The sequence below is a fragment of the Alexandromys fortis genome, unplaced genomic scaffold (genome assembly GCF_014885135.2).
Source record: "Alexandromys fortis isolate MF-2015 unplaced genomic scaffold, M_Fortis_MF-2015_v1.1 scaffold_34, whole genome shotgun sequence".
Classification (NCBI taxonomy): Eukaryota; Metazoa; Chordata; class Mammalia; order Rodentia; family Cricetidae; genus Alexandromys; species Alexandromys fortis.
Window position 1 is genome coordinate 840,212 of NW_026067933.1, and position 26,954 is coordinate 867,165.

General features: G+C 37.9%; 1 protein-coding gene across 3 annotated transcripts in view; it reads left to right on the forward strand.

Moving 5' to 3' along the window:
- Positions 1-545: 545 nt before the first annotated feature.
- The window catches only part of Pot1 (protection of telomeres 1), a 65,376-nt gene continuing 38,967 nt past the window's right edge, over positions 546-26,954 (forward strand). For 2 of the 3 annotated variants that reach the window (XM_050145897.1, XM_050145899.1), the window contains exons 1-4: positions 578-719; positions 4,780-4,847; positions 10,343-10,390; positions 13,958-14,072. In XM_050145897.1, coding sequence (XP_050001854.1) covers positions 10,382-10,390; positions 13,958-14,072 — 124 coding nt within the window. In that variant the 5' untranslated portion in view covers positions 578-719; positions 4,780-4,847; positions 10,343-10,381. Of the gene's footprint in view, positions 720-4,779; positions 4,848-10,342; positions 10,391-13,957; positions 14,073-26,954 lie in introns of all 3 variants that reach the window. The other variant, XM_050145898.1, reaches the window with a different exon arrangement.

Consider the following 26,954-nt stretch of genomic DNA (forward strand, 5'->3'; position numbering starts at 1 on the left):
ATAATGATGAGATTCCTCAACTTAACCTGAAAACAACACAAATGCCCCCAAACTGCTGGAAAACAAATAACATTGTCATTCTCGTGTATTTTCATCCTCGCAAAAGTTGTATTTGAATGATTAACACAGAAGGTAAATAAATGCTTTTGCCTGAAGGGCTTCTAGTGAACAGATGGAATCTGGAACCAGTGCCTAGTTTGGAGCAGGGTTCTGTCGGCTACAGGATTTTGGAATCTTATCTGCAGTTACGAGCCGAGCCTTTAACGTCTGAGCCACCTCTCCAGCCCAGGATTTAAGAATTTTACAAGCCCGTCCCGCTCCCGCTGGAGGCAGGAGATATCTCCTTTGAGGGACCCGGAAATCGGCGAGAGGCGTGCAAAGGGGAGCGGCGAGAAGCCTGGGTGGCTGTGACCGACGGGGCGCGGATTAGCTGTGCCACCCCGCCCGCCTTCACGCTGCTTTTGCGCGCGGAGACCCCGGCTAGCTGCAGGGCCGTCCTAGCCGAGTACGCATGCGTGCGACCGGCTGCGGGCGCGCGCCTGACGTCACGTGCGCGTCGGTCCAGGCGCATTCTAGTTTCCCGGGTGTTTTGCTGGTGAGTGAGCTCGAGAAGGTTTGGAGTTGGTGGATGGTAGGAGCGGGTCCGGCTCTGGATAAATAGAACGAGGACTGTTTCGTTCAACATTTGGTGCAGTTTTGCAGAAACTCCGTTACGTACGGTTAGTGTGAGCCGAACGCTATCGGGGGGAGTGGATACATCCCGGGTACCAGCCGTCAGGCATTTGTTTGTCTCAGTGGTTAGCGATCTCAGTGAGTGGCGCAGGCAAGAACTCCGAGAAGAGGCAAGGTAGACTGCACAGTTTTGACATCAGTTCTCATTTCACCTAGGATATTTACGAGTTCGAAGAAGGAGACAATCAACACCGCTTGAAATTAAGGAGCTTTTGGTGCGGTGTGCATACACAATATTTTAATCGCCAAAGGAATTAAAAAGCAAAGTCCATGCTTAACTCCCCCGCTTTCCCCCAACCCCATGTCTGGAAATTTTAAAGTATGGTGTTGAAGTAGTGGAGCTAACGAGTCTTAAAACTGGCTTTTAGAAGTACTTCAAATACAAAAGCGGTGAAAAGTAATTGCATTTCAGCTCCTTAGAAGCATGCTGTGTGTTGGGAACTGCAATAAAGTTATAAAGTATGTTCTCTTAATACTTTTACCAAACACTGCAAACTAACATATTAAACATAATTAAGAGAAACTCAAAGCAAATTATCAACCATACCTTGGATAAAACTGTGGTTGTGTGTGTGTGTGTCCACAGCAGCAAGTTGTTAGCGTCTTTAGTTGGATTTTCATTGGACATCATTGTGAAAAAGGATTGTTATCCCACTTGAATTAATAAAGGAAGTCAAAGGGTACCAGGAGGAAGTCTAGCCACTGATAGACTACACAAAGGAGGTTTCAGAGCTCTATCGCCAAATTGTAATCATAGCAATGTGTACCTAGCTAAGAAGGTTATTAACTCAGAATACATTTTCCTCCTAAGAGGAATGCTCATTTTATATTCAGCATCTTTGTGAGAGATTGACTTTTATTTTTACAATTCTGGCGATCAACTATTTCATAATTTTCCTGCATTCATTGTTTTGTGAAACACTAGAATATGTTTCTAAGGTACAAAGATAAATAGATCTAGTCACCATACTAAAAGTAATCTCTAACTGTGATTAACAATAAGTATAGCATTATATGTACACATGAGGTAATTTTTTTTTTCATGAGGTAATATTTGGTTTGATATATTAGATTGAGAAAGCTGAACTGGGATTTTCAAGGTGGCAGTTTATTTTATTTAACTTTCCTTTTGAATAAGAGCAGTCATGTGGATGCCCAGAAATTTGGATGCTAACAGTAAAGATGTGTTAGTTTCATAGTTGATATCAGCAGGAGAAAGACGTGACCACTCTGCTTTCTGCACAAAGAATATGTGGTATGGAGAAAGCTTAGAGAGAGAAAATCTAATTAGGCAACGACAGGAATGTAGGGAAGAGTTGATAATGCTTTGAATAATTGGTAGAAAGGATAGGAAAAAATTAGCGATCTAATACTAATAAATGATAAAAACTTAGTATTTTTCTGTTGTGTGGCATATTAGGTGCTGTGTGTGTTAATTCAATCATTACAAAGACTTGTGACATTGTTAATTTTACGCCTTTTCTGTATAGATGAAGATACCACATTGCAGAAAGGTTAGGTAATATTCCTGAGATCAGGAAAGCAAATGGTAGAGATGACGTGGAAATCTAATTTTGTTTCAGACTTGATGAGATAAATTCCAGAAAATTAGAATATATGGGCAATGAGTTCAGGAACCGTAACTGTTTTAAATACCCATCCATGCTAGGGAAGAGAAGAGGAGACATATATTTAAGCCCTGAGTTCAAGTCTGAATATTAGAGAGGTCTCTGGTGTGGATCCATCTTGACCTTTCTTGAACTGTAGATTTGAACCCTACTCCTGTTTGTCTTTCCAAATAGGAGTGGAAGGTGTTTGGGATTTGTTTTTGTTTTCCGTCCATGGTGAGTTTTTCCCAAATTCACAAACTTGCTACTCAAATCCTCAAATTGTTAGACTCTTTTTCTGAACGGAGGTAAGGGGAAAGAGTCACACTAGGTTCCTGCTTTTCCTCCAGTGATTGCTGTTGCAGTCCTGTGCCTCTGGGTCTTACCCTTTCAAGGCTATGAAGAAGAGCATGCCAATGACTGAATCCCTTTGGCTAGCAACTCTGAAGTCACTGTCCATTTGTAAAGTCCCTTCCTGGCCTCTACAGTCCGTTAAAAATGTGCAATGAATTTTCTCACAGGTGTTAGACAGTGTCTGACTTTGCTTTGCATAAACAAGTGCTTGCCTCTCCTGTCACTGATGAATCTCCTTCTTCATCTCTCTGATAGTCTATTGCCCTGTGTTTCCTCTCATAGGTCAAAAAGAAGTTTGACATTTGCAGGTGTCCATTTATTTGATGTTATTCTTTCTGGCATTTTAGCTCTAAATCATTGTACATTATCATATACCCTTAGTTTGTGCCTGTAGTTTTACAGTGACTCTTTTATGGATAAGATTGGTTGGTTTCTGACTCATCAGTAAAGTTGGAGCTTTGCTAGTTATATTTAAGGCTGAAATATTGATGTGAGAGGTATTAGGGGATCTTCTTTTAAACATTTCTCAATAAATAAAAATAGGTATCAGTGTGGATATTTACTAAGAATCCATGATATATATGTCATTAAAAATAAGAGCCAAAAGAAATTTTGAAAACTGGTGACGAAACATTTTGATTGTATTTTGAATAAATAACATTTTTTTAAGTTGACAGAATTGTTATTACTGAACTGTAACAAAAACTAAATTGCACTTGTGTCTTGGCGTTTTGATTTGACCAGACTACCCTACTTTATGAGTTTATCATTTCACATTTGGAAGTTTTTTCTGTGTTAAATTGTCACTTTTTTTAAACACAAACTTTGTTTTTGTTTTTGTTGTTAAGAAGTGATAATATTACAGAATAAAACAAAACTTAGAAGAATTGAGTTACTTATCATTCTTTGTATCTAAACTAAAAGAATTGTTTAACAAATTGAATTATGAATGGTATTGATTTTAGGCCCTCTAATTTTCTCAGGTAGATGATAATATTTTTGTGACCACAGTGTATGGACTTCCTGAAAGAATGGTCTAAATGGGCGTCAGAACTCTAAAGATTAATTAGACTTATTTATGAATAGAGTAGCTTTACAACCTGGAAAGCATACCATACCTCTGTGAGTATCTAGTGAGAACTGGGCCAGTGCCCGGTTTGAAAGGCAAATAAGTCTGCTTGCTGAAGATATTTTGTGCTGTATCCTTGGCGGTAGATATTAGTAGCAAAGGTTACATAGTCTAGGGTTGCATAGGTTGTGTGTGTGTGTGTGCACGCTAATGGAGATCTTTCTTTGTGATTTTAAGATAGTAACTCTCAGGTAGTCTTTTTATTTTGTTTTGTTTTGTTATTATTTATTTATTTATTAAAGATTTTTGCCTCCTCTCTGCCACCGCCTCCCATTTCCCTCCCCCTCCCCCAATCAACTCCCCCTCTCTCACCAGCCCGAAGAGCAGTCAGGGTTCCCTGCCCTGTGGGGAGTCCAAGGACCACCCACCTCCTTCTAGGTCTAGTAAGGTGAGCATCCAAACAGCCTAGGCTCTCACAAAGCCAGTACATGCAGTAGGATCAAAACCCAGTGCCATTGTTCTTGACTTCTCAGCAGTCCTCATTGTCCGCTATGTTCAGCAAGTCCGGTTTTATCCCAGGCTTTTTCAGACCCAGGCCAGCTGGCCTTGATGAGTTCCCGATAGGACATCTCCATTGTCTCAGTGTGTGGGTGCACCCCTCGCGGTCCTGAGTTCCTTGCTCATGCTCTCTCTCCTTCTGCTCCTAATTTGGACCTTGGGGTTTCAGTCGGGTGCTCCTATGTGGGACTCTGTCTCTGTCTCCTTTCATCGCCTGATGAAGGTTAATATCCAGGAGGATGATTATATGTTTTTCTTCGGGTTCTCCTTCTTATTTAGCTTCTCTAGGATCAGGTAGTCTTATGAAGGAACCTTTTTCAGAATCTCCAAGTGTCTGTGTTTGTTTTGCTAGTGGTGTTGTAACTCCATAAATTCTAATGCTTTAAAATCTATTCTAACTTTTGCTTACATATTATTAAAAACTGTCTTCTTTGCTAACTTCTTTTATTTTCCTTTCAGGGAAAGCTCAGTCATTTTTTTAATGTCTTGTGGAAGTAAAGCAGCTGTTCTGAAGATAAGACTTTAAGGTATGTAGTGTAAACATGCTTCGTTTCTCCTTACCACTTGCTTACACTCTAGAAATACGTCCCTTTATATACTTACGTTTCACGTGAACACAAGAGTGATTTTTAATTGGTAATACATTTACAGTAATGAGGTCAGACAGTATCTATATGAGGAAATCTTTCCCTTTGACAAGAATTGTTACAGTGGCCTCCTCCTACCTCTCATTTCTTTTGCTTTTTTTAAATTTTTTTTTTATTTTTTATTTATTTCTGCCTCCTCCCCGCCTCCGCCTCCCATTTCCCTCCCCCTCCCCCAAGCAAGTCCCCCTCCCTCATCAGTCTGAAGAGCAATCAGGGTTCCCTGCCCCTTGGGAAGTCCAAGGACCACCCACCTCCTTCCAGGTCTAGTAAGGTGAGCATCCAAAATGCCTAGGCTCCCACAAAGCCAGTAAGTGCAGTAGGATCAAAACCCATTGCCATTGTTCTTGACTTCTCAGTAGTCCTCATTGTCCACTATGTTCAGCAAGTCTGGTTTTATCCCATGCTTTTTCAGACCCAGTCCAGGTGGCCTTGGTGAGTTCCCGATAGAACATCCCCATTGTGTCAGTGTGTGGGTGCACCCCTCGCGGTCCTGAGTTCCTTGCTTGTGCTCTCTCTCCTTCTGCTCCTGATTTGGAGCTTGGGATTTCAGTCTGGTGCTCCAGTGTGGGTCTGTGTCTCTTTTCATCGCTTGATGAAGGTTAATATCCAGGAGGATGCCAGATGTTTTTCTTTGGGTTCTCCTTCTTATTTAGCTTCTCTAGGATCATGAATTATAGCCTCAATGTCCTTTATTTATGGCTAGAAACCAATTATGAGTGAGTACATCCCATGTTCCTCTTTTTGGGTCTGGCTTACCTCACTCAGGATAGTGTTTTCTATTTCCGTCCATTTGCATGCAAAATTCAAGAAGTCCTTGTTTTTTACTGCTGAGTAGTACTCTAATATGTATATATTCCATACTTTCTTCATCCATTCTTCCATTGAAGGGCATCTAGGTTGTTTCCAGGTTCTGGCTATTACAAACAATGCTGCTATAAACATAGTTGAGCATATACTTTCGTTGTATGATAGGGCATCCCTTGGGTATATTCCCAAGAGTGGTATTGCTGGGTCTAGGGGTAGATTGATCCCGAATTTCCTGAGAAACCGCCACACTGATTTCCAAAGTGGTTGCACAAGTTTGCATTCCCACCAGCAATGGATGAGTGTGCCCCTTACTCCACAACCTCTCCAGCAAAGGCTATCACTTTCAGGGATCATTTCTATAGTTCGTTACCTCTCATTTCTTTACCTTTGCATGAGACCCCTTTATTCTTCTTTAAGTTTGCCTTCAGTATACTACTTTACAAAGAAAAGTACACTTGTAGTTAGTATCTAATCCAGAAAGATATTTGGGTGACTTCCATACCATCATCAGTATACTGTATTTTTGATATTTTAAATGTATGTTATTTAAAGTTGTGTAATGTAACATAGTTTATGACAGATGACGAGGACCGTGAGGAACCATTTTTGATGTGATAATGATTGTCTTCCAAAGTCCCAGCAAATGTCATAGTTAATGAAGTGATACTTTAACCTTCTCTGAGATGAGGAATATAACTTGGATATTATTCTGCTTCTTATCCTGGGATCCTGTGTTGTATATTAAAGACAGAGAGGAAAAAAAAAAAAGATGTACAGACCAGAAAAAGAACCACTGTAACTGCTGTTTGGGACAGTCGACTCTGTTTTTATGAAAGCAGTTCTGTGGAAAATTAGAAAATTAAGTAAATTTCCCAGAGTGTTAGTAGTAGGGTGTTAGTAGTAAGTCATCCATCCTTTCAAATTACTTTATCAGGAAGTATATCTGCTTTTAAAATTGTCCTCTGTCAGACTGAGCAAATGTCTTCACATCTTGATTCACTGATAGTTCCTTTTTTGTTTGTTTGTTTGTTTGTTTTTTTTTTTTTTTTTTGGAGGCAGGGTTCTTTTGTGTAGCTTTGGAGTCTGTCCTGGAACTCACTCTATAGAACAGGCTGGCTTTGAACTCTCTGCCTTCCAAATGCACCGATAAAGGTGTGTGCCTGATAGTTTCTTCTTAATGGGAAGTTGCGTTTTGGTTAACCTTGAGTGCCGATCACCAGTTCCCTTATTTTACTCTGTTAATACGTACTTCACCTTGATTGATTTTTTTTTTCCTATTAAAACAACTGTTTTTGGTTTTGGTTCTCTAACAGTTGCTACAGGTGTTTGCTTCTACATTACCAAGACTATTAGTGTGAAACTTTGCTGTGGCAACACCTGTATAAGAATGCAGTTCTCCTGAGAAAGATTGTCAGTGACCCATCGTCTTCGTGGTCTGAATAGCCTGGAGAATGATTATGGCTGTCATAAATGTTTGTGAACATTTAAAGTATGCCCCAGTAAAGCCAGTTGTGCCTGGCAACATTTTTATAGGAGAAATATTGACAGTAAATGTTGTCACTTCAACTTGAGGTTTGGCTCCTCGCATTTTTACCTGTTTTGTTTTGAGAGAACTTTTGGCAGTTTTTGTTTCTAAAGGAAACTGTTCTCTTCATGTAAGTAAATATCTGGTGTAAAGTTGGTCTTTGATGTATTTGAGTGTGATAGATTGGTAGTGATACCTCATTTCTAGCTTTTGTCATCATAATTCGTTCTTGCTCATTTCTGGCTCGAGGTTTATTTGATATATTGCAAGTGTCAGCTTTTTGTGTCATCAACTTTCTGTATTTCTTATTTTATCACAGTACTTTCTTCTGTGCTAATCTCTAAACTCTGCTCAGGGTACCCTTACCCTTAACTTCCACTCCAGCTTCCAGCCCAAAGGTTCTCCAGTGTCTTCATACCTCCTTTGTGTAGTGTTTTCCTCTGCTTTGATAAGTTTAGTTGATATCCTTCTGCTAGTTTTCTTGTCTGTCATTTCTGGAATTTTTGACTTTTCTGTTCTAAACTTTTGATTTTTTTTTTAATTTATGTATATGGATGTTTTGCCTGCATGTATGCCTGTGCACCACATATGTGCCTGGTACTCTCAGAGACTAGAAGAGGTGTCAGGTGTCCTGGTAGTTGTGAGCCACCATGTGAGTGCTAGGAATCCAACCCAGGTCCTGTGGCAGAGAAACCAGTGCTCTTAACCTTTTAGTGATGGAGCCATATCTCCAGCCCACTTTCCTGTTTTAGTTCAAAGTTGGGACTTTATTCAGGTCATGCACATACTTTTCCACCGAACTACAACTCAAACCCTTCCTGCCTCTTCAAGGTTTTTCCCTAGGTCTCTTGGATTTCATTATGTGAGTCTTAGCTGGAACGTACTAACCACTCTGGTGGAAGCTTCTCCCCACTTCTTGGAAATGCCCTCAAAGACTTCCCCAGAGGCATGTTATTTAGTGGGCCCCAGATCCAGTCAACCTGGTAATCAAGGTCAACAATCACAGTTACTGGCTACATTATCTCATCTTTTGAGTATTCTACTCATTTGAGTGTTATGTATTATTTTGAGGCAAATTTATGAACTATGCAATGTAAGCTGTCTTTCAGGATGCAGAATGGTCTCCAAATATTATATGTACATATGTATATGTTTATGCCACAAGACCATTAGGCAGTCTAAATATTATACTTCAGTTTTTACAAGATTCAGTTGTATCTGTGGCTTCATTAGCTCCACATGGCTAATGGTACCATAAGGTGAAGAGGCCAGTAGAGAACATTGGATCCTCTAAGAACTTGAATTTCAGGTGGTTGTGAGCGGATGTGGGTACTGGGAACTGAACTGGGGTCCTGTAAGAGCAACAAGCTGCACTCTCTCCATCTCTTTCTCCTGTTTAAGAAAAATATCAAACATAATGTCTCCATTAATATATGGCTTTCTAATTTTTCAGGCGTATGCACAGACAATTCCATTATTACAATGTAAATAATTTAACAATAGTGTCTGTGTATGATCACATTTCAAGTGAGACCATTCCTGTAGTTATCTAATAAATTCTTTTTCAGTTCGTTTTGTTTTTTTACCATAGTGGTGTCTCCACTAGAACACCCTGTGGAGGTTTGTAGTAACTGAAGGACTACCCTACATGCTAGAAACTAACGCTGCGTGGGTGGCACCAGCGGAGGATGTATGATTATCCTGGCATATGTGTTGTAGTCAGTGAAGAACGTGCTTTTCAGTTTGTGAGTCAGCAGAAATGCCTATGGTAACATCTGGTTTCTGAATGTTCTGAATTTTCTAAAATGCCAAGTATATATTTTCCCAGTCTTTTTCTAGGTTAAGTAAATATTTGAGTGAAAATCAGCTGTACTTTGATATTATATGTTCCCTATAAATTTTGTTATTTTTGTATTTCTTTTATTTAAAAATGTTTTCAGTGACATAGTAAATATAAGTTACTGGGGTTTGTATTTAAGTGTATAAGAACAGGTGCAGTATGTTTGTGTGTGTATCTGTGTGTGTGTGTGTGTGTGTGTGTGTGTGTACATTAGAATTTAGAACTGACACATCTGTTAGTTAAGACAATTGAAAATATTTGGCTAAAATCTTACTTTCATTTAAATTAGACTAAAATCTTGTTTTTACTTAAATTATCATATATTGCTCCAAGGTCTGGCAAAAGCAAAGTATTTTTTACTTTGTGTGAAAATTACTTATTTGAGAGAATTTATTTTCCTCCTTAAGTCCCCATATATGCTAGAGAGAAATAAAAGCTTCAGTGAGAAGGAACGTTTATGGATTTAGCTGTAAAGAGCTATGGTTACCTGGCGTTGTCTAGTCATGTCGTGGCTTAGGATAATATTTCTGAAAGTCTGGGGTGAAATGCTTAGACTGAATTGTTTTAGTTTGCTATAGTGGCTGAAACATTCTCATTGAATTGAATTCCAAAACCAAATGACAATAGATGGCTTAGGAAGAAATAAAAATGGTAACAATGCTCATGCATGATAAAAATGCCACACATAAAGGAAGCCCAGAGCTTGGCTTGCCCTCTTCTCCTCCTTCAACATCACTAATACCCCACTAAAACTGTCCATAGCACAAGCCACTTATTCTGAGGGATAGAAAACACAGTTAGTGCAGTGTTGGATTGTTAGCTTCTTCCTCTGTGGTGAGTATAATATTGACTAACGACATTGCCCTCAGGAGATTTGAGAGGGTTGATTCCCTTTTTTAAAAAACCAAATTTTCATTTGATCTTATATCTATAACATTTTTAAAGGATATTTGATTATGGGAATTTATTTGTGTAGGGGTACGTGTACCTGAGTGTAGGGGCCTGTGGAGACCAAAGCAGTGTGTTGAGTCCCCTGGAACTGAAGGTACAGGTGGTAGTGAGTGCCCGACATGGGTCATGGGAACCAAACTTTATCCCACATAGAGAACTGGAGTATCATTAAATGTATAGTTAACTGCATTTGAAAATCTGGGGTCCATTGGAAGTCACATATGTACAAACAGGTCTCTGTTTTGTTTTCAGGTTTTTAATAAATGTCTAAGAGGATTTTCCACAGAAGCAATGTCTTTGGTAAGATGATAGTTAATATACAATGATACATACACATTTATGCATCTACTTCATATTTTCTCCTACTTTATAATTTGATTTTAAACTAGCCTACTTTATAGTCACATTTTACATTAGTGACATTCCAATTAAAAGCATTTTTATATGATGATGGTACATTATAGTTTTGTATTTGTCTAACAATATTTGATTATTTTTGCCTATATTATCTACTAATATCTCTATATAAGCTGTGTACGTTTAAGGAAATGGAAGCAAACCATCTCTTACTTTATGAAGACACGCAATTTTTGTTAGTTTAAATCACAGGCAATTCATTTCTTTTATTCTTTTGTCAGCTTGTATTAAAGCAGGTTCTTGTTTGCTGAGTTGTGATTTAACAAACTATAAATAAAAGAGATTTTTATATCTACACTTTTTCAACAATTTTTTATTTGTAGAATTTTTGTCTAAAGGAAGGTTCCCCCTTTTTATATGTTGGATACTTACAGCTAAATAAAACTGGAAAGAAGACAATACATTGACAAGGTTTAATATAATGTGTATATTCTTCCTATATTATTATTTATTTGTTTCTGTGAATGGAGTGATGTACACCACTTACTTGCATGCAGGTGTCCACAGATGCCAGAAGGCATTGGAGTTCCTGGAACTGGAGTTCCAGATGTTTGTGAGCTACTTTATATAGGTGCTAGAAACCAAATCTTAGTCCTCTGCAAGAGCAGTGGTCTGTACTCACTGTGTGTGCACCCGGGAAGTACACGTGTATGCCAGCAGTTGATAGTCAGATGTCTTCTATCACTGTTTACCATGTGTTCTGAAGCAGGATATCTCACTGAAAACCAGAGTTTCCTAGCTCTAGTCTAGCTCACCAGCTTTTTCCTGGGTCCTCTGTCTCTGCCTCCAGATTGTTGTGATTACAGGTGGACCGCCAAACCCAACTAGTGTTTATGTGGGTGTTCTAGTCCTCATCTATGTGTGGCTAGTGCTTCATCTACTGAACCATCTCCCCAGCCCTACTAGATACATTTGCATCCTTCAGGCATAATTGTCTTGATTTTTATCCACAGCTGTAGATTATATTTCATTTACCCCATGTTTTATGGTTGGGATTTTTTGTTTGAGGAGAGATTGTTGTGTTGCTGTTTGTTTCTTTGGAGGTTTTGGTTGATTCTGGGAATTAAACCCAAACTCTTGTCAGTGACAGTCAACATCGTCTGAGGTACATGCTCAGTCCTTAGTAGTCTCAGTCTCTACCCCACTGTGTGATAAGTTTTGTCTTAAGCTATCAAGACATAATATATAGAGGGCTTTATGTCTTTGTGAAGCATAGATAGGTGACCTGTATGCGGAAGGGTTTTGGAAGCTGTTATCAAATTATCTGTAGTGTATTAAGTCCTGTAGCTTTTTAGTATGTTTTAGTATCTTAGGGTAAGTCACTTTCTACATTTATGTTGTCTAATGCTGTAGCAACTGGACATGAGAGGCTATCAAAATAAAAAATGTATAGCTAACTCTTGGCACGTGCTGTAATCCCAGCATGGTAGAACTCAATGAAGCAGGAGGGTCACATACTGAATCTCAAAAGAAGACTCTGTCTCAAGTCATAAAAGGAAAATTCAATTCATAGCCACACTGGTTATATTTAAATCTTCTACTTGCAATTATATTGGCTAGAGCGGTCCGCTAATCACACAAGGTCCTACTGCGTAGGATTATTGTAGTCCTTTTAGGAATATTCATCAAGCTATAAAGTGCCACAGTAGGCCCTGTCATAAAAAGATGCTTGAAATGCTGCATTCCTATTGGCACAGATATTTGACACTTTTGCATCAGCTTGTCAGACTATTTTCAGATCCCTGATAAAACGTGATATCCAAGTGCCTGTAAGCACTGTGACTTTGTGGATTTTGTTCATGTTACATGTTACCACTTATCACTTTACCTAACCTTATTAACTCTCTCCTAACAACATTTGTCTCAAGTTCAAAGTGATTTGGATACCCCCTACCCCTTGTAGTCTTGTTTTAGGCCATCATTCTTCACTGTCAGCAAGGGAAACAAATTGCTACTCAGGTTTGGCTTATTTGGAAGTATTATGTTAATTTGTTTATGATGTTCACAGATAATTCCCATCCAAGGGTACATTAACCTGACTTGAAGAGAATGACTCTGAAGAAAAACCAGTTAACTTATTTATATCGAAAAGAATAGCAGCTATATAAATTTATAGTAACTAATTTTCATGGGAAGGCAAATGAATAATTAAGAAGGTTTTTTGTTTTGTTTGTTTCTCATTTTCTGTTTTGAATCAGTGAGCAGTTATGCAGGTATTGTTTGGTCTTCCTAAGCTGTGCTGGCCTTTTCATTCTTCTTAGTATCAGCGGCATACTTGTCAAGGCAGGATACTGGGTCGAGTTATTTTGATGGCTTCATTTGACAGCCCAAATCTTCTCTTTTTTATTCCTTTTGCTGAGCATTATTCTATCATAATTAATAAGCTACACTCTTCTTGTATATTAAAGACTGATTAAATTGCAAAGCCCTTCTTTGTCTGTGCCTAAGAATCAGCTTTCTTAGAAAGAAGCAAGAATTCATCTCTGTTTGAGATTTATAGAGCCATTTTCAGATAGGCACGTTAAGTTTATTTCTCCATAGGGGCAGGAATAAATGGGATACTGAAAATTTACATGTTAATTAAGTGATTCTGTTAGCATGAGATACAGCCTTACATGATAGTTTCTTTTCTCGTCTCTTCTTATTGTTGTGAATTGCCTCATTCAATTGATTTCTGAATCAGAACTCATTTTTTAAGTTTAAGTAATGAATGAAACCTATAAATTAAATGGGTGTAGGGGGAGATGATTTTCTATGATAAGTTTTGAAGTGATAATTTAAAAACTAGAGCCAAAATCACATTTTTTCGAATTTCCTAGGCCAAATTGTAGTATAAATTTCATTTTTGAGTTTTATCTCTTTGCCATATAGGGAAGAAATAATTGAGTGGTAGCTGGAATGATTTTAATACTGTTCTCAAGAACCCTTGTGAATGCACTTGGGAGTAGCCAAGACAGAAACATTGCTGTGATTTCACAAGGTCCAGGATCCGTATTGACAGCACACAACTCTAGTGGCCTGATACCTCCCTACACCTCGTCCTCGTCCTCATGAGATTTCTCTGAGAGCTTTAACACTGATGGTGTACATATTGAAAAGTATTTCCTGTATTGCTTCAGTTTATACACCAACTTTTGATATTTTAATTGATTTTAAACTTTTCTTGCTGAAGAAGTATAATTAAAATTTAAACTGCCTATACTTTTATAGGCTGATGTGTTAATTTTTCTACTTATGAACAAACTATTTCAAGAAAAGTAGTTGATTTCTGTAGTAACTTTTGGAAGTAGTTTCTTTTTATTTTTTAACTTTTCTTTTTGCATTTTCAACTCCTCTTTAGGATAAACCTTTTCAAATGAAATGATATATACTTGCTAACTTACAGATATCACCATAATATTCTAAAAGGTAGATACTTAGTGATAGAATTGCTGTCTTTTCTTTCTTTAGGTTCCAGTAACTCGCTATACATACACACCCCTGAATCTACTTAAAGAAGGTGCAATTGTCAATGTCTATGGTGTTGTGAAGTTCTTTAAGCCTCCATATCTCAGTAGAGGAACTGGTAAGTATCTGGATATGTGGTGTATTGTGACCAAGAGCTGAATTATTGATCTCAGCAACACAACTCAGGACAAGTGAAATCCTGGTTTTTAATTGTCAAACAATACTGATGAATAATATTCTTTGGCCATTTGATTTGTGAAGTGAATGTGGTCTTTAGATTCCAGGGTCTTATTTGATACAATGTGAGTACAGTTTTAAAGAAGCTAAAAGATAAGAAAGTATAGAATGGGTTGATGAGGGTGAGCATGGTCACAGTGCTATGTCAGCACATCAGTCACCCTCCAGCCTGATATGGAAATGAAAGGCTCTCAGCAGAGAAAAGCTAGCCACCACACAGGTTAATGGATGCACAGTGTAGAATACGCCAAGCCCGATCTGATAAAGGTGTGCGGGAAGAGAAGTGAAAGCAGAGAATGTTTAAATAATTGAAGTGAATTTTTGTTTTTTGTTTGTTTAGGTTTTTTGTTTTGTTTTTGTTTTTTTAGAGACAAGATTTCTCTGTAGCTTTGGAGCCTGTTCTGGAACTTGCTCTGTAGACCAGGCTGGCTTTGAACCTCAAGCTCACGAGATCTGCTTGTCTCTGCCTCCTGAATGCTGGGATTAAAAGTGTGTGCACCCACCGCTCAGCTTGAAGTTAAATATTTGTAAGCTTAAAATAGATTGCTGTATTTTAAAGTATATTACATGAGCCCCATGTTAACCACAAAGAAAAGATCTGTGAGAAATATACCTACAATATAAAATAATAAATAATAATGATGATAATAAAAGCTTATCATTATGAAAGCTCAATGCTGATTATGTAGAAATTATCACAACTTTAAAAACAATAAGTATGCAGCTCTTAGCTAACATAATACCTGTCAGTGAAAAAGACAAAGCTTGCCCTCAGAAATGAGAAAATTACAAGTGTGGCCTTTTTTTGATACTGTGTTCAACATAGTGTTGTGAGTCATATCCAAAGCAATTGCGAGAAGGAAGTAAAATAAATGGCCAATTGGGAAAGAAGAAATAAATTTGTATTTTTAAAGAACATTATCCTATGAATAATAAACTAACTACTACACAAAACAGTTGCTTTGGGAAGTAATAAATAAGTTCAGAAAAGGCACAAGATCAAACTTAACAATATATAAGCATACCAGTGATGTGCAATTTCAAAGGGTAACAAAGAGAACTCAATTTAGAAAAGCATCTGTAGTGTGAACAGTACAAAATATTGTTGGAATCAGAGTTGACACAGACAGATGCAATGATGTCCTGTGTCCTGGATAGTAAGGCTTAATAGTCTTCAAAAGTTTATAGCCTTTTTTTTAATAGGAAAAGAAAAATCAATGTTAAAACATATAGAGGGCCTCAGATGGTGAGGAACAGTCTGCAGGAAGAAAATGTGAAATTTTATGATGCTCTAATTTCCTAAGCATATTACAAGCCTACAGTCACTAAAACAGTATAGTCCTAGCAGGAAAACATCTATATTTTAGTGAAATAAAATTGAAATACTGGAAATAAAAACTCGTGGGTGTTTACCTACATCGGCAGATGTGCCAAGAACATGCAGTGTTGAAAGGATGGTCTCTTCAACTAGTAGTACTGGGAAAACTGGATTCCATATTCGAAGGGGAAACAAAGTCAGGTATTTAAATACAGGACATGATAATAAACATGATGTCTTTTATATGATACCGAAGGAATCCACCACAAAAAAAAGAGTCATGTGGCAAAGCACCAAGCTGTAGACTTCCACGCAGCTGAATGAACTGGCCAGTGCGGTAAAAGACAGCCTATAGAATGGGAGAGACTGCCCATTTGCCTCTTAAGGATTCCTCTCAAATGTTTAGGGAACTCTTACATCTCAACAGGAAGAAATAAAACAAAAACAAGCTTAAGGGTTAGGTCAAGGACTTGGATAGACAGCTCTTCAAAGAAGCAAGAGCAGTCAGAACCTGAAAAAACATGGTGATAGGCATTAGGGAATGAAATCAACCATCCACGGCTGCCACCTTACACCCGTTAAAGACACCATTACCAAAACACCAAATAAATGTTGGTGTGGCTACGAAGAAAGTGGACTGTCATACCCCGATGTGCTGCTGTGCAGCCCTCATGAGGATAAACTTTCTCTAAGGTGGAAATGCCTTACGAGCCAGCAGTCACTTGTAGATGTTTATCTAAGTAAACTGAAATCAGGATCATACAGGATTACTTATATTCTTACTGCTCACTGCGGTGTCACTCACAATAGACAAGTTGTAGAATCAGCCAAAATGCTCATCAGGATGAGCAGATAAAGAAAACCACATTTCCTTGCAGTAAAGTATTGTTAGGTTTGTAAAGAAGGAAATCCACAGTGGTGTCAACTGAAGTACGTCAGTAAGAGGCTGGATTCCGTGCTGTTGCTGGATATAAACAGTCTTGCACAGAGTGGAAGGCAGAGTGGCTGTTGCCAGGAGATAAAGGAAGTAGGAAATCGATATTTGCTGTTTAGTGACTGTGGTGGTATTTTGTTTGTGTTTTAACAAATAAAGCTTGCCTGAAGATTAGAGTGCAGAGCTAGCCACACTAGTTAGGCATAGAGACCAGGCAGCGGTGGTATATACCTTTAATCCCAGCACTCAGGGAGACAGACAGATGAATCTCTGTAAGTTCAAGGCCACCCTGGGCTACAGGAAATTGAATCAGTCTAAAAGAGAAACATAGCCAAGTGTTGGTTGCTTACACCTTTAATCCCAGCGCTAGGGAGGTAGAGGTGGGAAGTGATATGGCCAAGCGAAGAGAGGAATAGAAGGTGGGAGGAGACAGGAGTTGAGGATTCAGTCTGAGGTTTTGTAGAGATGGTGTTCAGTCTGAAGACTCTGACTTGCAGAGACAGGATACCTCATTCAGTCTGAGGATTTCATAGAGGTAAGGACTAGTGGCTGGCCGCTCTGCTTCTCTCATCTTTCAGCTTTCACCCCCTAATACCTGACTCTGGGTTTTTATTTAGTATTTAATAAAACTAATTAGGACTGCATTACAAGGAACTGTAAATTTTCAGTTATACAGGGTTAAAAAAATAAAAAAGGATGTAGGGATCCATTGTGCTGTATTCTAAAATTTTGTTTAATTGGTAGACCTTATGTTATGGGATTTTATTCCTATCACCCAAAAAAGAATATTAGATGATTAAAAGATTGGAATTTAAAACTACATCAGTTTTGATCTCTGCATTTCAAAGAAAATCAAGAAAGTATGATCCATAAATTGTATGATAATGTAACTCTTTAAACAGATTTGTAAAAAGCTGTATCAGAAACCATTCATTTAGTTTTTTTCACAAGACGATAAAAAACACATTTTATCTGTTTAATCCAGTTCAAGTAAACTGAACACTTATTAGTGTATTTTACCTGTTCTAAAATGCTATAATTTATTAAGGTCACTGTGTTAAGTTTTGTTAATTACAAAGAATACTACAAAAGTATCCTTTTCGTTTTTGGTGGGAAGCCATATTTCAGACATGTTGAAAACAGTAAGCAGTGTATATTATTGATTAAAATATAAAATATTGTTTACATACTGCATCCTAGAAGCTGTGAGCACATTGGGAACAAAGAGATGTCCTCATTGAACTGATGATTCAAGATATATGCAAAAATGTAAATATTTGCATTTTTGCAAGTTTTATAATTTTTACAATTACAAAAATTGTATTATAGACCAATTAGCTGAGAGTAAGCTCATGAGTGTGCTGAATCGAAGAGAAATTGATTTTCATATTTTACTAATGTACAGTTTGTTTTAGAGGTCAATGAAATATTAAGTTGAAACAGATAAAGTTTGATGTAAAATTTCCTAAACATTTTCATTTCTACTTGTCCTTCCCTGAGCCCGTATCCTTTCTCCATATCATATCCTTAGGAGCCTTCACATTGGTGATAATGGCCTCTTTCCATCCTTTGTCTGAATACTGTGTGTAATGAACACTGTGACCCTTTTGCTCTCTATCACTCTTAGTCCCAGAGTCTGACTGCCAGGCTTATCCATCTAACTTGGTAGAAGATGCAATCGTAAACCTTTGCATTTGACGTGTTAATTTTTATTATGGAACGTTTTTAAATAAGGTGATCAGAGCATGCATAATTTTTAGAAGCAATTAAAAATGTTAGTGTAAAATTAAAATGTTGTTTAAAAACACTGATGACAGTATATGTTTAGTTTCTAGGTAATATAATCATGCTTCTTTCTGATTGTATTATTAAATCATGAATAAAAAGGAATGCCATGGGGAAATATAATTATTTAGTATGTATGCTTATGCCTCATATTTCTATCAGATAGTGTGTAGTTGAATCCAGAACCTTAGTAAAAAATTCATGGCTAGTAATGAACCATCTGTTATTACGAGGACAATATGTTTCTGTGTGTTTCTTCTGAGACACCAAATAAAAATGAATGCCATCAGTTTTATCTGAGCAGTCACTGAAACTTTAAGATCCATCTTTCAAACATAACATGATGTCTTCAGCACGACAGGGAATGAAGCTTTAAGACTGTCCATCCTGTAGTTTCAGTTACAGCGGCATCTTTGTTTCTGTTGAAGCTCATCCTTCAACAGAATTAAGTGCAGCAATGGATGTCACGCAAATCACACTGATGTTTAAGTACACCAAAGGGTCAACTCAGTGACTGTGTTACCACAGAAAAGTACTGGCATAAGTGTGGATGTACATACAGTCCACAGCTGTCTTATTTAAAGCAGTGGTGGCACAATACAGAGCCACAATGTCAGTAACATCTGGATCAGTGCTTCTCAACCCATGGGTTGCCACCCCTTAGGGGTCAGAAAACCTTCTTACAGTGTTTGAATGTCAGATATCCTGCAAATCAGATATTTGAGTTATGATTCATACAGTAGCAAAATTAGTTATGAAGTAGCAAGGAACTAATTTTATGGTTGGCATTCACCGCAACCTGAGGAACTGTATTAAAGGGTCTCCACATTAGGAAGGTTGAGAACCACTGCTCTAGATGTATATATAACTAGATAGGGGAATTACCTTTATGTAGCTCAGATTTTGAATTTGTACAATATTATATGTGACAAACTAGAATTTTTGTTAAATTTATTTAAAAAATGTTACATTAGTTATAGAGATAGAAGGTGTGATTTGGCTTCTTTACTAAATGATTAAAAATAATACTTTTCTTTGCATCCTGAATATTGAAAATTATAAACCAGGTGGTGGTGGCATACATATTTAATCCCAGCACTATTGATGCGGAAGCAGGCAGAACTCTGTGAGTTTGAGGCCAGCCTGGTCTAAAAGAGCTAGTTCCAAGACAGCCAGAGCTACACAGAGAAACCCTGTCTCAAAAAAAAAAAAAAAAAAAAAAAACAGGAAAAAATTATATATGGCCCCTAGTGTATTATCATTTCCCATTATAGCCTTTATCTGGTAGCAGATGCTTTTTTTTTTTATCAAGCTTTATATTAAGTCATGGTAGAGTTATAACTTTTATTCCATCAGAGGTTGATCAGTTCTATTAGTAAAAGGACATACAATATTAAAACCACTAATTCATAATAGTAATTTAATACCTTTATTGTGTATGTATATATGTTGTTCAAGTGTGTTCCCTTTCATGTGTGCATGAGTGCATGTATGTAGAAACCAGTGAACAACTTCCGGTGGTGTTCCTCAGGAACTGTCTACCCAATCTATTTTGTTTTGCTTTAATTTGAGACAGGGTCTCTTAATTGCCTGGAACTTGGGTACCTGACCCTGAGCCCCTGGGATCTTTGTCTTCTGTCTCCTCAGCACAGGGATTATAGATGTCAACACACATGGTTTTGTTTGTTTTTGCTTTATTGTTTGCCTTTTAACATGGGTCCTGGAAATAGAAGTGAGTCTTGATTCTGACTCACCGACCACTTTGCTGACTGAGCCATCTCCCTACCCTCCATTTGGATTCCTAAGATGTTACTTACCATTAACCTGACACATGGGTGTCATGTGACCTGTTTGAGATAGGAAGGATTTGGGAGACTCTTACAGCAGTGATTCCCTCAATAACTCTAAGGTTCTGCTTCTTTAATGTAGATAATGGAGTCTAGTTTGGAACTTGCTTTATAGACTAGGCTGGCTTCGAACTCACAGAGATCCACCTGCCTCTGCCTCCCGAGTTCTGGGATTAAAGGCGTGTGTCAACAACATCTAGCTTAATGTTGTAGTCTTTCTATGAGGATCATTATAAAGATCTAACATACTTTTGTGGAATGTATATATATATATGTGTGTGTGTATGTATATATATGTATATATGTATATATAGTGTATGTGTGAACATGGTAAACTGAGCTGTTCAGATTGTATGGGTTGCATATGTCACCAGCTGCGATACATGATTGAGGCATTATAGTTGACAGTCTTTCTTTAAATGACAATTTGCCAGTTTTGTGTGATACCAATGAATACTTTCCTATTACTTTCGAGACAGAATGATTTCTCAAGAACTGTTGTTAGGTTAACAGTTGCCTTGCTGTCCATCTGTAATCATCCTGCTACCTCAACAGAATCCTCCTTTGCCACCTTCTCTTTACTACCTTGAAAAGATAGGACATTTTCTCCTCCTTATTTTTTTTTTTTTACGTTTCATTATTTCTAGTGGCATCTTGTATATTAGTGGATTATTTCTTCAATGATGTTTTGCTTAGCTATTGTGCACATTTTAGTTTTTCCTGTTGATGGTGCCCCACATGATATAGTTAATAGATCTGATCAGCAGCTTTTTGTTGTTGTTCTTGTTTGGTTTTGAAATTTTAACCATTCAAGTTTTTAAAATGTAGGCTTACTGTTTCCATTAGATTCATTAAACACACACACACACACACACACACGCGCACACATTGCTTTTATTGCAGTAAATGGTGTGAGATGAACTAATGTTTTGTTAATAACTGCCTTGTTTTAAAATTATTTGTTAAATAAAACATTGTTTGGAAGATTATATATGGTGATTTGATCAGGATGAGTGATTTATTTTTAATAGGTTAAGGAATACAAGCATAATATCATATCAAACCATTCTTTTTATTTAGAGCCTCATTCCTGAGCTCAGCTATAAATCCAGAGACACACATTGTCCTTCTGCAGGTTCTGGACATAGACTCAGTGATAATCTATGTGACCTTTAGCTCCTGCTTTATGTAGGAGATAACGATTCTGAGGTCCGTCTGTGTTGTAGAATGGATCAGTGTTGTGTGTGTGTGTGTGTGAAGAAGGGTGCGTAAACCACAGCACATGTGTGGAAGACAGAGGGCAGCATACTGAGCTGGTTTCCTTCTTCCTCTTGGGTTCTGTGAAACAGACTTAGGTCATCAGGCTTTGGCAGCAGACATCTTTCATGCCGAGCCTTCTCACTGCCAGCTCTTTTTTGTTTGTTTGCTTGCTTGCTCTTTACTGCGTATCCACTGTCCAGTTAACTTGAAAACTTACTGTTTTCTTCATTCAAAGATTTTGTACTTAAAAGAAATAGTACTGATCTTGGTGTAGCTGTCCACAGGTTTGTTACGTGTGCCATCTGTACCTTCTGGTTGTCTATTACATCGTGTAAAAGATGATGAGTTTAACTGCTCAACGCAGAGTCTCCATCTTGAGACAAATTTGTCACTATGTCATAGTGCTTAGAATAGTGGGGTATTTACACACCTCTTCTAGCTTCATGTCCCCTTGCAGTATAATTAAAATATGAAGGGCGATTATATGACCACTTAGCAGAACGATGAAAGATAATGCTCTTTTATACATTACATAGTAAATTTGCTGGTAAAAGGACGATTACCACATACAGTGGGTTCTTTAGCAAATTAATTTCCTTCCAAACTTTCACTTGATTTTTTCTATAATAAACTTGTCAGCTGTTGGCTGATCGCCACTGAAATACAGCATTAAAAAAACAGTATTTTAGTTAAAAAAGAAATGGAAGTGCATTTGTGGAGGAATCGCTCATGGATTCTGTAATTTATGTATGCTTGCTTCTTTGATTAAAGACCTTCTTAGGTAAGCTTTCCCTCGCAATAAAACTCCAAGGCAATTCACACGTAGTCATGCTGAGGAAATTGAGTGAATTGCTCAAGATTACAGAATAAAGAGCTTAATTCATCATTTGTTATCTTTTCAGATTTATGTCAAGCTATGCAAAATATTATCAAAGTTTAAAACTAGTTAAATACCTTCTCATCAGTTTGAATCTGAAGGACTCCTGAAGTATTTAAGCATATACACGTGTGTATGTGTCCAGGCATATTTGTACTGTGTATTGTTTAGGGAAAGGATGCTAATATGATGTTCTTTCTGCTCTCTATCTTTCCTTCTGATGCCAGGTATCAAGGCAGCAGACTATTAAATTACCTTTAATCCTGTGTTTACATTTGTGAAAGATTGAAAAATAACAACAGAACCAAGAAAATATGTGTATATATGTATATATATATATACATATATATAAGTGCTTCTTATATATACACACACGCACACACACATTATTCTTATTAATTTGTTTTGTTGTTTTGTTTGGTGAGTCACTTCCTTGGAGCAATTATCAAAGTCTGTGAAGGCAGGCTCCTTGCTGGTCTCATCTGGTACACTTAGTATTGAGTTGGAAGTTTGATATTAGATCTTTCTGGCCCTTGATTAGCTTTTTGCTCCACCAGTATTGCTTTATTTTGTGTCACTGACATTTTAATTTAGTTTTTGAATAAGGTTAAATGGTTATGTTATACCCTCATTTTTTCTAGAAACTTCCTTTATATTCATAGTGAATTTTCTTTTCTGTGAGGTTAAGAGCTAACTAAAAGCAGTTAATTAAGACACCAGTGAAGATTGAATGACATTTCTTTGAAGTCTTTAAGTCTGTGCATTCAGACTTGTGTGCCAATTCTGATATGATTGGCAGTGTTTCTTGGCAGGATATTTTTAGATAGTAGATTTATCTTCATAAGGCTAGTGTCTTAGTTTGGGTTTCTATTGCTGGGACAAAACACCATGACTAAGCAACCTGGGGAGCAAAGGGTTTAGTTAACTTAGAGTTCCATAGCATTGTTAATCATCAAAGGCAGTCAGGGTAGGAAACTGAAGGCAGAAGCTGATGCAGAGGCCATGGAGTAGTGCTGCTTACTGACTTGCTCAGCCTTCTTTCTTATGGAACCCATGACCACCAATCCAGGGATGGAACACAAGCACAGACTTAAGGATGACAAAGGAATGCCATTCAGTTTTCGGTGGTGGTCCCTCCCCCCCCATGAATCACTAATTGTGAAATGCCCTGCAGATTTGCGTACCTCCTGATCTTATGAAGGCATTTCCTTCTTTTTCTTTTATCTTTTATTGATTCTTTGTGGATTTCCATCCCATTTACGTTCCCATCTCCTTGCATCTACCCTCAACCCTTAAAACATTTCCCCCCAAAACAAAGCAAAATTTAAAAGAAAAACCAAACCAAAAAAAAAAAAAAAAAAAAAGAGGATCCCATCATGGAAGCTATAGTGTGACCTGTTGAGTCAAACAGTTTACCGTTTAGTCTATTAATCTTTACACGCAAGTATTCATTCCCATGAGTCATTAGTCTGCTTTGAGGCCCCTGGCTTCTACCACACTATCAATAATGGGATCTCTTTGGGGCTCCTCTTGGATATCCTGTTGTTGTCCTGGGTTGTAAAGATCCTAAAGTTTTGGATCTGTAGGTTCATTTCATTCACATATTCCAATAGTTCATAGATGAGGTGGATGTTGGGGTGGGCTAACTCATAGCCCTGGTTCTGAGCCTGGGTGTAGGTGGAATTGCTCTGTCCCTACTAACCAGCTCCCAAATAACCACACAGAGACTTATTATTAATTATAAATATTCAGTGGATAGTTTAAGCTTGTTACTAATTAGCTCTTACATCTTAAATTAACCCATATTTCTTCTCTGTACTTTACCACATGGCTGTACCTTTACCAGCAGTTTCTTACTCTGTTTGGATGGCAACTCTCATGACCTGCCTTTCTTCCCAACTTTCTCTCAGTTCAACCCTCCCGCCTAACCTTTTGTTGCCTACCTGTTGACCAGTCAGGTCTTTTATTAATCCAGGCAAAAGGCTCCTTGGTAAAGACACATCTTCACAGTATACAAAAAGATTACTCTCTCTTTTTTTTTTTTTTTTTCTGTAGCTTTGGTGCCTGTCCCGGAACTAGCTCTTGTAGACCAGGCTGGCCTCGAACTCCCAGAGATCCGCCTGCCTCTGCCTCCCGAGTGCTGAGATTAAAGGCGTGCGCCACCACCGCACGGCGAAAAAGATTATTCTATAGTACCTGAGTGGTAGCTGCATTGGTCAGCTCACCCTCCTTGACACTTCCTGGATGAGCTCTCCAGCACTGCTTTGGCTAGCTCACCCAGTCCAGCCTGCAGGAAGGAACAGAATCAGTTATCCTGCTCTTAGGTCCTTAGAACTGGTTGTGGTGGAGGCATTTTCTTAATTGAGGTTCTCTCCTCTCAGGTGATTGTAGATGGAGTAGCGGCCTGTTTCCCACGGCCCGGGAGGGCTCCCAGCCACCAGCTAGCTTTACCCAAAATAATTACATGAAAACTGTATTCTTTTAAACACTGCTTGGCTCATTAGCTCTAGCCTCTTACTGGCTAATTCTCACATCTTGATGAACCCATTTCTAATAATCTGTGTAGCACCATGAGGTGGTGGCTTACCGGGAAGGATCTTAACCTGCGTCCATCTTGGAGAGGAGAGCTATAGCGTCTGTCTCACTGCCTTACTCCTCCTAGCATTCTGTTCTTTCTTCCCCGCCTACCTATGTTCTGACCTATCAGGCCAAGCAGTTTTCTTTATTAATTAACCAATGAAAGCAACAGATAGATAGAAGACCCACCTACATCAGATGATTTTAGCTTGCATCAAGTTATCATAAAACCATCTAGCACTGACAGATTGTAGGATCATATGTAGGTAGGTTTATAAGGAAAGTATTGTGAGGAGCAAAGGTAAAGGTCCTGTTGGTGTTGTGGCTGCCACTCCTTGCAAGTACTTAGGTAACACTTTTCATTATTAATTTTTATTTTTGGTGTACAGGTGTTTTGCCTGAATATGTATCTGTGCACCAATTGTCTACTTGCTGGCCACTGAGGCCAGTAGAAGGTGTCAGATCCCCTGGGGTTAGTGTTACAGATGGTTATTATTAGCCTCTATGTATGGGGCTCACCCAAAGCAGGGAGCCATCTCTTTAACCCCCTTTTAAATATTTTATTAATACTTATTAATCACATATATATGTGTGGATATATGCATGTGGTTTTCATTGTCTCCAAAGGTTACAGGTGTCAGAACTGGAATTAGAGGCCTCTGTGAGCAATATGACTTGGGTACCAGGAATTGAACTGTGGTACTCTGGAAGAGGAGTATGCTCTCTTTCCACTGAGCCTTCTCTCCATCACGACTCACGTGGCACTTAACATGTCAGGTACATATAGTACCTATTTACTTGTTACAACAATTCTTTGTTTTGAATACCTTTTTTTCCTGTTTGTTTGCTTTTCTTCAATACCGGGTCTCACTATGTAGCCCTGGATGTCCTAGAACTCAGTATGTAGATCAGGCTGGTATTGCATTCACAGAGATCCTCCTGCCTCTGCCTTCCCAGGGCTGAAATTAAATTTACCATTAGATTTGGTTCTTTGGATACCTTTATTAACCTATTTTCTATATAAGAAAATTGAGGCACAGCAACCAGTAAGAGATTTTCAATGTCTTCTCCAGGTTCAGAGAGGGAACAATTTTACAATTGTCATATTCTTTCTATAAGTAAGAACATGAATTAGTTTTATGAATTCTGTGAACTGAGAAGACTTAATGGTAAATATAATAGCCTGTCTGTGTTTATGTTTTCTCCCCAAAATGTGTCTGCTTCCTGAATGCTGGTTCTTCAGGAGTTTTTTGTATGCAGTCACCACCCTGAAAAAATATTCACTGTATTCTCTTAGAACATAAATATGTCATGCATGCACGTCTAGCTTTTTTTAGTTATACATAAGGCATATGCACACAGCTAAGGTATTCAAATCGGAAACTCCTTTAAGCGTTCTCTTGTTTATAAAACCTTATAATGAATACTCTGTCATTCTTAATTCTCACATCTAGAAATTGATGAATGTTCCTGTTCTTCTGTGTAAAGGAAAGGGATTTGTACAGCTTCATCTTTTTATAAGTCATATAGCTTAATTAACATTGTGTAAGTAGCTAAATATGAAAGCAGTATTTATACCAACTAAGGTGAATGCCTTGGTAAGCAAGCAACAGGCCATGTCTTTCCTGTGGACCACCATGCCAACAGCTTTCTCCTGCACTCATCATTTCTATCCTGGGTAGGTAGCCTACATCTTCTTTGTATTTCCTATAGAATTTCACTTTTTTTAGATATCCCATGAGCCCCCTTTGTTGATTCTGACTCTTTTTTTCTTATATTAACTTATGAATTATAGCAATATGCAGTATTCATATCCTAAGAATGAATTAATAGAGTCTGTGACGATGTTCTTGATTATAAATTTATAGGTGGAATGCCATAGTCTTCTACAGTGAATTTACTATATTTTCTATTTCCTGTCAGATTCATGAAATAGTAAATACTACAATATCATTGAGATGCAGTATAATTTACCCAGCTAAAAAAGTTTTGAAACCTCCTTCACAGTTTAAAGCTTTTCTTTCTTTGGGATTGTTTTGCTTTTAAAAGCATGCTCCATAGGCTCTGTGTGCCTCTCAGCTTTACCACCTACAAGTTTCTATGGCTCGGACACCTTAACTAAGCTACTTGAAAAACTGGATTTCCTTTTTTCAAATTTAGAAGCA